The 14,641-nt window shown below is 37.8% G+C and overlaps 1 protein-coding gene across 3 annotated transcripts in view; it reads right to left on the bottom strand.

The window, feature by feature from the left end:
- LOC107559538 (kalirin-like) overlaps positions 1-14,641 on the bottom strand; it is a 153,734-nt gene that overhangs the window by 51,601 nt on the left and 87,492 nt on the right. For all 3 annotated transcript variants that reach the window (XM_016243397.1, XM_016243399.1, XM_016243398.1), the window contains one exon: positions 10,478-10,724. In XM_016243397.1, the coding sequence (XP_016098883.1) occupies positions 10,478-10,724 (247 nt within the window). The remainder of the gene's footprint in view (positions 1-10,477; positions 10,725-14,641) is intronic.

The raw sequence follows: 14,641 nt of genomic DNA, 5'->3' as shown, positions 1-14,641 counted from the left end.
AGAGGGAGAGGAGAGGAGAGGAGAGGAGAGGAGAGGAGAGAGAGAGAGAGAGAGCGCACTTTAGTCCACATTAGAGAGGAGCAGAGAGGTACTTCAGCCTGACATCAACACACACGCGTGTGCAAACAACCCTCATCTACCCATGACACAAGACAGAGTAAACAACTGCAGCTCAATATCATATCAGTCAATATCATTTTAAACCATGAGCCAGAGATATGAAAGACATGCAAGATAAAACAAATTATGTATCAGATTAAGTAATAAATACCCAAAAGTAATTATTTCAATAACAGTGGAAATGCTGAACATTGACACTGTTCAGCTGCGCCATCGGTTTCTGTGGTGTAACATTCTATATTTAATCTAAAGTCATTTTAATAATTATTAAACTCAGAGTTTTCCTGAGCTCATATCATTTGAGTGACTGTATGGAATACTTGTTTGTATTTTTATTTGTCACAACAAATGAAATGCAAGAAACCTAATTTGATTAAAATGGTAAAACAAACTGGTAAGCGCATGCAACACCTAAAACTTATTTTTCCCCTCTTACTAATATTATAATGGTTACATAATACAGTACACATTGTAACCAAAAATATTTTTAAAAGATAATTAATTTTTTGTTTTTTTTTGTATGAAGTATGAAGATAATATACTTAATGTAATGATATAGTTCCTCCTGATAGGCCTATCAACATGCTCACCGATTTATTTATTTATTTATTTTAGTGACCAGACACCTATTTTTTATATAAATGTATTATATATATATATATACAGTGGGTTATATATATATATAATACACTTCAACGCAAACTGAATTTAATGTTTCCAGACACTTTTTTTGCATTCTATTTGTAATTAAATGTTATATAGTTTAAATAAATTAATATAAAATACAATTATTTGAACATAAGCATGCTTTTTTTTGACCCACTTAAGTAGAACTTAAGTGCATCTTTATATGTAATTTCATAATTACTTATTTTGTCTTTGAAATATATTTAAAGTGTACATTAAAATGTCAAATGTTCTGCCAAGTATTTATGGTACACTAAAATATACTTTAATGTCATTGCAATTGAAACTTGTATGTCATGCATTTAAATATATTTGTACTTTTACATTTTCAATGATGAAGTTGCAATTTGGTACATTTAAAATATATTAAGTTTAACTGTAAAATCAAATAACACATTACAGTTCAAATTAACATATTTATACATGCTTTAGTATGTTAGTCAACACAGCAACATCGGTGTACTTTAAAACCCTTTAACTGTCACCCGTCCCCTCTGTGGGACGTCTAAATTTACTTCACTATATTACAATTAAATCCTAATCTAATCATGACAAACTATATATCGTTGGAAAGGTCTAAGACTCCTAAATAGATATTTTACCAATGTTTTTGTAAAAATATTATGTAGGAAAAGTAATAGATTAATTTATGTCAAGAGTGCACCTCAAAAAAATCTACATCATAACAGAGGAGTTCTGACCTTTGTAGCAAAAAGTCTTCTTCGTTGCCTTTTTCTCTATCACACTTTAGAAATCATCAGAAATTATATATCAATTGAAAACTTTAAATCTCAAAATTCATCCTTTGAAACCCATTTTAAAATCAAACACTGCATTACCATGAAAATGGTACATCAATATCATGTTACAAAATGTTTTCGTACATGAATTATAAAAATTTAAGTTTGGATCGTGCACTTTCTCGTCTATGTTAAAAAAATGTGAGTGACAGTTAAAGGGTTACAACTAATGATTATTAATACAATAATTTAAAATGTGCTTTAAAGTAGAACTTTTAGTTTCACATTATTACAAAATACAATTTCACGTAAGTTTGTTAAACTGTCATGAACTTAAAGTACACTTAAGCGGCCTTTTCTAAATATATTATAATATATTATATATATATATATTATAATTATAAATATACTGCTACACTTTATTTTAAGGTGTCGTTGTAACAATGAAATTAAGTACTGAGTAATATTAATTAACTACATGTACTATATGGTTAGGGTTAGGATTAGGGTTTGGCTTAGAAATACTTGCATGTAATTATGCATAATTTATTGTTATTATAGTAGTAAGTACAAATATAACAAAATCAATATAAAGTGTTACCAAATACACTTTTAAGAGCTGAAGTACACTACAAGTTCACATTAAATTCAGTTGAGCACACTTCTTCACTTCAAAAGATCGCATAGGTGAACCAGCTCAGTATATGTATACATCATATGTATAAAGCCTTTGTTGTGCCACAAACTTGCACTATGTACATTAGTTCTGCACTGACCAGGTCTAGAAGAGTGTCTGTGAAACCCACCTCCCACATGACAGCAGCAGCAGCATTTAGTGAGAATCCAGCCGTAGCAGGAGTGCACACCCTTATCACTCCTCATGACCGTTCAGAGATGCATGTCTCAAAACAGAGAGATGTTCCTGGAGGACTGCACCCGCGCCAATGAGTAATTACTCTCATTCAGCCTGACTTTACAGAGAGAGAGAGAGGCGGAGCAATAGGACTCTCTCATGTTTCACTTTCAGACAAAGGCCACAGTCAGTTTGCTGGACGTTATAACATGAACCCATGACAATGTGTCCAGCTATAGTAATGCTTACAGGGCACCACAGGGGTCGATACTCTCTCCGACTCTTTTCTCCCTTATTTCTCTGAACGCACTTTAAATGAGAAGCCAGTGAAAAAGAAAACACACATTCCCATGCAGATAACTTGAGCTGAACTTCTGAACTGGACAAGAGAGAAAAGACTCACTGATGCCTAAAGTTCATGTCGGAATGAGTGAAGATTACATGAACTTGATACAGAATTACTGGCTATTGTTGTTGTTTGTGTGGCAGCAGGTTAAACAGTGTTATCAGGAGACTTGTCACCTGCTGTGTGACGCAGTACTTTGTCGCTGGATTGACAGGAATCAACTGCACAAAAAAAAAAAAACTGTACATACCTGTTTTTTTAAGTAATAACCAACACATTCAGGTCAGAGACTTAAAGAACTGATAACTGCATAAGAGTATAAACAGCCCTTATGTGCAGTAGCACCAAAATGCATTTAGACATGTAAACCACATGTGAATCATGTTGATAGTGTGATTGTCTACACATGTGGATACTCTGCCAGGACACCTGTGTGAACTTGAGTAGAACTGATTTCATGTATCCACAAAGAAACAATCAATCAATCAATCAATCAATCAATCAATCAAACAATCAATCAATCAATCAATCAATCAATCAATCAATCAATCAATCAATCAATCAATCAATCAATCCCCAGTTAAAGGTCTGTGTGTGTGATTCCAGCTGGACATAAATCAGTCATTGTTGTAACTATAATAAAATGGTGTAGGACCATATATGAAAATTTGTAACAGAAGTGTGCATAAGTGTACTGAATGTTAGTGTTCTTCAAATCTTAAAAAGTATATTTAAAAAAAAATTTTTAATTATGAAATAAAAGACCAAAAAGAGAGTACACATTCATGACTATCATAAAATGCTAAAAGTGCACTTACAATGTTTTTTTATACAAAGTTTATCACACTTTGCAATAACATGAAATTAAAACTTTGAGTCATTACATTTTAATAATCCATATAATTTTCAAAAGTATTAAGGCAGGGCTGTACAGTGCGACATATATGTTGCACACTCTATGGAAAAACTGGTCTGTGCGATGAGTAAATTTACCACTGTAGCACGCGTGCGATACAGTTTTGCATGTTCATAACACAGCCGCTTAATAGTGTGAAGTGATTTCGTTGTGCTTGTTTGTGTGTGTGAGATTAATTATACCTGGTAGTTAGGGGTGTGCGATATGACGATTTTTGATCGTGGATGATTAAAATGTCTCCACGATCTGCTTTTGAAGAAATATCGTGGTATCGTGCTACAGCGCACATTCTATCAACTGCAGTTTTGGCACCTCCCTCGGTCTCAGTATAATGTACAATGCCATAAGCCACATGCATTGGCCACAACCTCCTGGACAGCAACCAATCTGGCTTATTGTTATTATAGTAGTAAGTACAAATATAACAAAATCAATATAAAGTGTTACCAAATACACTTTTAAGAGCTGAAGTACACTACAAGTTCACATTAAATTCAGTTGAGCACACTTCTTCACTTCAAAAGATCGCATAGGTGAACCAGCTCAGTATATGTATACATCATATGTATAAAGCCTTTGTTGTGCCACAAACTTGCACTATGTACATTAGTTCTGCACTGACCAGGTCTAGAAGAGTGTCTGTGAAACCCACCTCCCACATGACAGCAGCAGCAGCATTTAGTGAGAATCCAGCCGTAGCAGGAGTGCACACCCTTATCACTCCTCATGACCGTTCAGAGATGCATGTCTCAAAACAGAGAGATGTTCCTGGAGGACTGCACCCGCGCCAATGAGTAATTACTCTCATTCAGCCTGACTTTACAGAGAGAGAGAGAGGCGGAGCAATAGGACTCTCTCATGTTTCACTTTCAGACAAAGGCCACAGTCAGTTTGCTGGACGTTATAACATGAACCCATGACAATGTGTCCAGCTATAGTAATGCTTACAGGGCACCACAGGGGTCGATACTCTCTCCGACTCTTTTCTCCCTTATTTCTCTGAACGCACTTTAAATGAGAAGCCAGTGAAAAAGAAAACACACATTCCCATGCAGATAACTTGAGCTGAACTTCTGAACTGGACAAGAGAGAAAAGACTCACTGATGCCTAAAGTTCATGTCGGAATGAGTGAAGATTACATGAACTTGATACAGAATTACTGGCTATTGTTGTTGTTTGTGTGGCAGCAGGTTAAACAGTGTTATCAGGAGACTTGTCACCTGCTGTGTGACGCAGTACTTTGTCGCTGGATTGACAGGAATCAACTGCACAAAAAAAAAAAAAACTGTACATACCTGTTTTTTTAAGTAATAACCAACACATTCAGGTCAGAGACTTAAAGAACTGATAACTGCATAAGAGTATAAACAGCCCTTATGTGCAGTAGCACCAAAATGCATTTAGACATGTAAACCACATGTGAATCATGTTGATAGTGTGATTGTCTACACATGTGGATACTCTGCCAGGACACCTGTGTGAACTTGAGTAGAACTGATTTCATGTATCCACAAAGAAACAATCAATCAATCAATCAATCAATCAATCAATCAATCAATCAATCAATCAATCAATCAATCAATCAATCAATCAATCAATCAATCAATCAATCAATCAATCAATCAATCAATCAATCAATCAATCAATCAATCAATCAATCAATCAATCAATCAATCAATCAATCAATCAATCAATCAATCCCCAGTTAAAGGTCTGTGTGTGTGATTCCAGCTGGACATAAATCAGTCATTGTTGTAACTATAATAAAATGGTGTAGGACCATATATGAAAATTTGTAACAGAAGTGTGCATAAGTGTACTGAATGTTAGTGTTCTTCAAATCTTAAAAAGTATATTTAAAAAAAAATTTTTAATTATGAAATAAAAGACCAAAAAGAGAGTACACATTCATGACTATCATAAAATGCTAAAAGTGCACTTACAATGTTTTTTTATACAAAGTTTATCACACTTTGCAATAACATGAAATTAAAACTTTGAGTCATTACATTTTAATAATCCATATAATTTTCAAAAGTATTAAGGCAGGGCTGTACAGTGCGACATATATGTTGCACACTCTATGGAAAAACTGGTCTGTGCGATGAGTAAATTTACCACTGTAGCACGCGTGCGATACAGTTTTGCATGTTCATAACACAGCCGCTTAATAGTGTGAAGTGATTTCGTTGTGCTTGTTTGTGTGTGTGAGATTAATTATACCTGGTAGTTAGGGGTGTGCGATATGACGATTTTTGATCGTGGATGATTAAAATGTCTCCACGATCTGCTTTTGAAGAAATATCGTGGTATCGTGCTACAGCGCACATTCTATCAACTGCAGTTTTGGCACCTCCCTCGGTCTCAGTATAATGTACAATGCCATAAGCCACATGCATTGGCCACAACCTCCTGGACAGCAACCAATCTGGCTTCAGAAGTGGACATTCGATCGAGACTGCATTGCATTCAGTTGTTGAAGCCCTAAGACTGGCAAGAGCGGCTTCCAAATCTTCTATACCTATTTTGTTGGATCTGTCTGCTGTTTGATGATGTGCGCTACCGGCGCCTATTTTGTACTAGTTGCGACGGTAGTGACGTCATGGCTGTCGCCGGCCAAACAAGTTGGTGTTTTTTCAATGTAGGCTTCAGACACGGGTCACGACGAGGCGTTCCCCATAGCGACCCCTAGAGGACGCAGTTCGAAGTTCCACGAAAGGGAAGCTAACGTACAGCCCTGTAATGTATAATTTAGTTTAGTATAAATGCTTGTCAGCACAATTTATTTACATTTCAAAGTCACTATAATTATGAAATTACATATAATAGTAAATCTTACTGTACTAAAGTAAAAAGAAAACGGTTACACTTTATTTTAAGGTGTCCTTGTTAGTGTAATTATACATTTAAGTACTGAGTAATATTAATTAACTACATGTACTTACTATATGGTTAGGGTTTGGCTTGGGGTTACTTGCATGTAATTATGCATAATTATTGTTATTATAATAGTAAGAACATGCAACGTGTATCAAGAACACCTTAAAATAAAGTTACCAAAAAAAAAACTAAAAAAAGTGCAAAACAAAATCTGAAAACAATAGGCCTACTTTCATTTTGCACTTTAGTGTGTTCGTTAAAAGTATGTAATTTCTGAAATAAGTGCTCTTTTTAAAAGTATGCTAATGTGCACTTAATTTCTCACAAGAGTGGTCGTTATAGCTCAAGAGTTTTGCCAGTCACTAAGTCATGAACATCCACTCAAACAGCAGCAAATTGCAATGAAACCCTAACCCTCTGCTGCTGACCGGTGAGATGCATTAGATCTATGTAGGAAACATCTTGAATCAAAGTCAACATCTCAGAGTACATGGGCACGTGCTGGTTTGGCATGTGTCTTATTACAGCTGCCTAGTCTTCTAGGTGTCTAGTCCCCGAGACACAATGCACGATTTTAGCAATCCTATAAGATCACTGCATGTCACACTGTGCGACATGGATCTAATAAACTTGGCTACAACATGCATGCAGACTGTATGATGATGACACCTATTGACTCGTAGGCTACGACGCATGTTACTATAAAATAATAAAACGTCATCAGCATTGCGCTAGTGGTAAACAAAATCGTGCAGTGTGTTTAGAGCATTAGAGAAGGAATTCAGCCTCACACGCCTCAGTCTTAGATGGACAGCATCATCAAATGGAGAAGAATTTCTCGAATAACCACTTCTGACTGCAATAGCTGCATTATGTTACAGAGCTGCATGGACAGCTTCATTTCCATATTGAGGGATCTTGCTAGGTGTTCTACATTAGGCCCTTTTTGCATTTTGCAGCGGAATCTTTATGGTGATGTCACGCATCATCCCAGCACAACAGACAGGAGGAGTTATGCAAATCAGGCAGACTCTAAAATAGACCCAATATTAAAGGCGCAGTGCGAAACAGCCTTCCCTCACACACACACCTCTGTACGCAACAATCAAACCGCACAGCTGACTAACCTGATCTCAAACCCAGGAGGCTAAAAGAATGAGAAATGAAACATCTTAAGTGCTGAACAAAAAGCCTTCCGAACAGTTTCCCTGCAAACAGGCAACATTCTCAGAACTCTGTAAGATTCTCTTCAAAGTTATGAACACGTTCTTCCAATAATGTTAACAGAATATTCATTCAAAAGTTATCTGGTCTTTAAGAGCATCCTCAAACATTAACACAACAACATTTGTTTAGAGTATACAGGTGCATCTCAATAAATTAGAATGTCATGGAAAAGTTCATTTATTTCAGTAATTCAACTCAAATTGTGAAACTTGTGTATTAAGGCAAGGCAAGGCAAGGCAAGTTTATTTGTATAGCACATTTCATACACAATGGTAATTCAAAGTGCTTTACATAAAATAAAATAAAAACAATAATCACAACAATAAAACAAGGAATTTAAAAACTTTGAAAATTATTTAAAAAAAATAAAAAATTGATTTAAGAGGTTTAAAATGAATTTAAGAAAACGATTATACATATAATATAGTGCAATCAGTTCGGACATCGCACAGTGCTCATTCAATAAATGCACAGCTAAACAGATGAGTTTTGAGTCTGCATTTAAATGTGACTAATGTTTTAGCACATCTGATCTCTTCTGGAAGCTGATTCCAACTATTAAATAAATTAAATGCACACAGACTGAAGTAGTTTAAGTCGAAACAATCATTTAATATTAAGACACTTACGTTTTAGACACAATATTGACTGTTTTTGCTCTAGTTCGCCAACAAATATAATTCCAATGTTCTAAATATCTGAGCAACATGACGGTGTTTCGTTCCTGAATGAATCACCCGTTTAAATGATTCGGTTCAATCGCAATGACTCACTTATTAACAGTGACTCTCTCTGATTCCCCCCTCCTCCATCTGATCTCTCTCTTGTATTATGTTTTAAAACTCTTACTCATATTCGAGGTACGCATGCGCACATGTATGCATTAGCTTTTCTGAGTTCAAATGTTCAAACGAGGACACGATAGCTAGGACTCCAAGGTAATGGGGTTCGTGATGAACTATGAAGATAGTTCAGCATCCTTCGCCAAGTTTATTCCTAATATGTCCATATTTTCCTGTACATGTGGCCATTTTGTATAACACATATTCTTGGCCAAAATTCTATATGTATGTCATTTATATCCTCATTGGTTAAAGGGTTGAAACTCCCCTCGACATATGCCTATATAATATCTTTGTATCTATGAATAAAGTTGAAGTATTCTCACACTGAGACAAACATGCAAATGCTGTGAGTGCTTCGAGAGTCGCCGGCATTTCTATCTGATACCCGAGTGACTACTAATGACAGCGTAGAGTTATAGTGTCCTCTAGGGGACAAAAGCTGTAGTGTCAACGTGGTCATTGTGTACAGTACTTTAGCAGAAAAATACACAAAATGCAAGCACTTTGGACAGGCTACTGGCTGGACTGTCAGCCATTAAACTATTGTAACAGCAGGAAGGTTCAGAATAGCATGCTGCCTTAGCACTCAAGCGGTTTCTGCAGTATGAAGTACACTACCAGTCACAGTGTCGGACACACTTGACACTTGATTTTATGTTTCTCATAATCTTTTGATCAAAAGCTTCTGCTGGCATACAAACAGAACTGGAACACCGTAACCCACAATGCAATGCACTCAACAAACAAGTCGGCAGTAACATCACAGACAATGACGACATCTCCTTCTTGACTCATTAGTTGATCAGATTGGGAAAAAAAAAGAAAAGCTATTTATGTCCAAAATGAAAACATAGGCTATAACTCATGTACAGTATCTATCAAGTGTTTGAGGTCAGTAAGATATTTGTGACCCTGGAGCACAAAAGCAGTTTTAAGTCGCTGGGGTATATTTGTAGCAATAGCCAAAAAGACATTGTATGGGTCAAAATTATTTTTTTTTTTCCTTTTATGCCAAAAATCATTAGGATATTAAGTAACGATCATGTTCCATGAAGATATTTAGCAAATTTCCTACCATAAATATATTAAAACTTAATTTTTGATTAGTAATATACATTGCTAAGAACTTCATTTGGACAACTTTAAAGATGATTTTCTGAATATTTAGATTTTTTTTGCACCCTCAGATTCCAGATTTTCAAATTGTTCTTTCTCAGCCAAATATTGTATAAATGGAAAGCTTATTTATTCAGTTATTATTTATTATAAATCTCAATTTCGAAAAATGTACCCTTATGACTGGTTTCGTGGTCCAGGGTCACTTTTTTTATTTTTTAAGAAATTGATTCTCATATTTAGAAAAGATGCATTAAATTGATCAAACATGACAGATATTTCTAATGTTACAAAAGAGTTTTATTTTAAATAACTGCTGTTCATTTGAACTTTGTGGGAAAAAAATAACACTGTTTTTACAAAAATAATAAGCAGCAATAGTTTTCAACATTGCTCATATATTTCTTAAACAGCAAATCAGCATATCATATGGTTTCTGAAAGATCACGTGACTGCAATGATGATGGAAATTCAGCTGACTCACAGAAAATAAATTACATTTTAAAATATATTAATCTTGAAAACAGATCATATAAATTAAAATATTTCATGTTAGTACCATTTTACTGTATTTTTACTCAAATAAATGCAGCCTTGGTGAGCAGAAGAGACTACTTTCAAAAATATTTGAAAAATCTTACCAACCCCAAACTTTTGAACAGTAGTGTGTACTCTAAGTGAAGAAAAATGTTCAAAAATCATATGCTTATCTACGAAGCACAAGAGCAGAACCGAGAATCTCTTACCTTTGCCTGCTGGGAAAAAGCAGTCCATCTCCACACTGCTGCGAGAGTGAGAGATACACAGACCACTGCTGGGCACCAGTCCCTCCTGAGGAGGGCTCTTGTCTGTGGTCCGGACCAGACACCATCCCGGCCGGTCGCTGGGCCGCTCCAACAGCTCCACCGTCTGACCGGTCTGGACGCTGAGCTCAGACGCGCCACTCGCCACGAAGTCCTGCAGGACCACCGTCAGCTCGCACCCTCCGGAGAGCTAGAGAGCAGAGCAGAGGAACAGACAGAAGGATTTCAGTGGGGGTTCTGTGACAAATATTAGGTTTATATGAGCCTAAAAGGGGAGAAATCAGTGAATGTACTCAATTAGATGTAAACACAAGAATCAAATATGAACCTGGACCACAAAACCAGTCATAAGGGTCATTTTGAGAATTCAATTGAGATTTATACATCTGAATAAATAAGCTTTCCATTGATGTATGTGGTTTGTAAGGATATGACTATATTTGGCCGAGATTCAACTATTTGAAAATCTGGAATCTGAGGGTGCAAAAAAATCTAAATATTGAGAAAATCATCTTTAAAGTTGTCCAAAATGAAGTTCTTAGCAATGCATATTACTAATCACAAATTAAGTTTTGATACATTTACAGTAGGAAATTTACAAAATATCTTCATGGAACATGATCTTTACTTAATATCCTAATGATTTTTGGCATAAAAGAAAAGTCTATAATTTTGACCCATACAGTGTATTGTTGGCTATTGCTACAAATATACCCCAGCGACTTAACACTGCTTTTGTGCTCCAGGGTCACATATAGCAAAGTGGTCCAGAAAAAAACAATATTGTACAACATTATATTATAAAAATGTCTCAATACTGACATACTGTGTTACTACACACTCAAATAAAAAGGACATTTAGTGCATGCCGAATGAAAACTGGAAAAACAGAGATATTGAGAACAAGAGAGATATGGAGGATGAAGTCTTCCTCTGTTACAGTAGGGACTCGTCACAAACAGCAAACTGATTCCTGATCATATGTGGCATTTCAGCAGTGATTGAAGAGAAAAACACTGTGCGTGCGTGCGTGCGTGAGTGAGTGAGTGAGTGAGAGTGTGCGTGTGTGTGTGCGCGTGAGTGAGTGTGTGTGTGTGTGTGTGTATGTGTGCGCGTGTGTGAGTGAGTGTGTGTGTGTGCGTGTGTGTGTGAGTGAGTGTGTGTATGTGTGCGCGTGTGTGTGTGAGTGAGTGTGTGTGTGTGTGTATGTGTGCGCGTGTGTGAGTGAGTGTGTGTGTGTGCGTGTGTGTGTGAGTGAGTGTGAATGTAAGTGAATGTGTGTGTGTGTGAGTGTGAGTGAGTGAGTGAGTGTGTGTGTGTGAGAGAGTGAATGTGTGTGAGTGAGTGAGTGTGAGAGAGTGAGTGTGTGAGTGTGTGAGTGAGAGAGTGAATGTGTGTGTGAGTGTGAGTGAGTGAGTGTGTGTGTGTGTGTGTGTGTGTGTGAGAGAGTGAATGTGTGTGTGAGTGTGTGTGAGTGAGTGAGTGAGTGTGTGTGTGTGATTGTGTGTGTGAGAGAGTGAATGTGTGTGTGTGTGTGTGAGAGAGTGAATGTGTGTGTGCGCGTGTGAGTGAGGGGACATTGTGGCTGCTGGATACATGAACTCTGCTCAGAGTGTATGTCTCTTATCAGTTTTACAGCTTCTCAAGCGCTCAAATATTAACAGCAAAAAGACTGATCTGGCTCACATGTACATTATTGTTTTTGGCAAGTTCACGTGTTTCATCATTATCAGCGTTCAACATGGACGCCAAGTCAGCTGTAAATGTATCACAATATAAGGTCAGAGATGTGACTAGAAACTGCTAATTGGGCTGTAATTTGACAATGTTTTGACATACATTAACACACAGACAAACCACAGCAAGCTACACACCAAACCAGAGAATATTTATTTCAACTTTTCCTGAAGAAGACACGAGTGGTTCTTACACGCATAAACACCTCAGTAAGCTGCATTTTTCGAGGTAGAAATCTGTAGCACCAAGAGATGTTGCAAGACGAAGTGCAATGCTTAGTTTTAGTGGTTTGTTAAAAACTCCTAATAATCAAACATCAGCAGAAGATCTTCTGCTCAAAGACTCAGGTAAACAGACAGGTGTTAATCACATGAATTAACACTCAGACATCTGCAAAATCAAGAAGAGCTCTTCAATAACCAAAAAAAAAAAAAACACACAGCCTTACAGACAAGCGACCTGCACACTGAGAAAGAAACGGTCCTAAAGCCCACAATGGGGCTGCAGCAACAAACACACCCCCCTCTATCCTCACTGAGATGCATCAGACCATCATCTGCATTTCATGTATATGTGCCCGTTTCCTCCATCTACCACAGAAACCTTCAGAGACGCATGCCTTAACAGCAGAAGCGGTCAAAGCTCATTTTAAAATAAACTAGTGAAGATTGTCCAATACTGGGCTCTGCAGCTCCACACCCAGCAGAACTCGACTATCACTCCAATACATTATACAGTCATTATTTAGAGGAGACAAAAGATAAAAATAGAAAAAGTGTGTGTAATTAAGTTTTTTTTATTAGACCTAGAAAGAAACAGAAAAAATCTCAAATGGGAGTCAAAATGAAATACTTTCATAATGAAATACTTTCATAATTTAGTTGCATTCGTTTATGGAAGTAAAATTTGTCACAAAAGTGGTTTCACTTTGATTTTATTCCACCTGTTTTCTATTCAAACATCTCCTGGTTTTTGCATTCAGATTTGCCAACATACTTAGATTTTCCTGCAGTCACAGGATCTCAATATGAACACAATCAGCATCAGTTGTGTGTGTGTGTGTGTGTGTGTGTGTGTGTGTGTGTGTGTGTGTGTGTGAGTGTGTGTGTGAGTGAGTGTGTGTGTGAGTGTGTGAGTGAGTGTGTGTGTGAGTGTGTGTGTGAGTGAGTGTGTGAGTGAGTGAGTGCGTGAGTGTGAGTGAGCGAGAGTGTGTGTGTGTGAGTGTGTGAGTGAGACTGCGTGAGAGTACGTGAGCGAGTGAGTGAGTGAGTGAGAATGTGAGTGTGTGAGTGAGTGAGTGTGAGAGTGAGTGTGAGAGTGAGTGAATGAGAGTGTGTGAGTGTACGTGAGTGCGAGTGTGTGTGAGAGTGAGTGAGTGAGAGTGTGTGTGAGTGAGTGAGTGAGTGTGAGTGCGTGCGTGTGTGAGTGAGTGAGTGAGTGTGAGAGTGAGTGAGTGAGTGAGTGCATGCGTGTGTGAGTGAGTGAGTGTGTGTGTGTGAGTGAGTGCGCGTGAGTGTGTGAGTGCGCGTGAGTGTGTGAGTGAGTGTGAGTGAGCGAGAGTGTGAGTGAGTGTGAGTGAGTGAGTGAGCGAGAGTGTGAGTGAGTGAGTGTGAGAGTGAGTGAGTGAGTGTGAGAGTGAGAGTGAGTGAGTGTGAGAGTGAGAGTGAGTGAGTGAGTGCATGCGTGTGTGAGTGAGTGAGTGAGTGTGTGTGAGTGAGTGAGTGCGCGTGAGTGAGTGAGTGCGCGTGAGTGAGTGAGTGAGTGTGTGTGTGTGTGAGTGAGTGTGAGTGAGCGAGAGTGTGTGTGAGTGAGTGAGCGAGTGTGTGTGTGTGAGTGAGTGTGTGAGTGAGAGTGCGTGAGAGTACGTGAGCGAGTGAGTGAGTGAGTGAGTGAGTGAGAATGTGAGTGAATGCGAGTGTGTGTGCGTGAGTGTATGTGAGTGAATGTGTGTGTGAGTGAGTGAGTGAGTGAGTGAGTGCGTGCGTGCGTCAGTGAGTGAGTGAGTGCGTGCGTGCGTCAGTGAGTGAGTGAGTGAGTGTGTGAGTGCGTGTGTGAGTGAGTGAGTGTGTGTGCGTGTGTGAGTGAGTGAGTGCGTGCGTGCGTGCGTCAGTGAGTGAGTGAGTGCGTGCGTGCGTGAGTGAGTGAGTGAGTGAGTGTGTGAGTGCGTGTGTGAGTGAGTGAGTGTGTGTGCGTGTGTGAGTGAGTGAGTGCGTGCGTGCGTGCTTTTTTTTCTCCAAAGGAATCTTAGCAGAAACATATGGGAAAAAGTCAAACTAAACTGAATTAAGAACTCAATTAGGTCTCATAAGCTTCATTAAGAATGTGTGAGTGTGTGAGTGAGTGAGAGTGTGTGAGTGAGTGAGAGTGTGT

The sequence above is a fragment of the Sinocyclocheilus grahami genome, unplaced genomic scaffold (genome assembly GCF_001515645.1).
Source record: "Sinocyclocheilus grahami isolate Dianchi unplaced genomic scaffold, SAMN03320097.WGS_v1.1 scaffold690.1, whole genome shotgun sequence".
Taxonomy (NCBI): Eukaryota; Metazoa; Chordata; class Actinopteri; order Cypriniformes; family Cyprinidae; genus Sinocyclocheilus; species Sinocyclocheilus grahami.
This window is presented reverse-complemented; position numbering and strand designations above follow the sequence as displayed.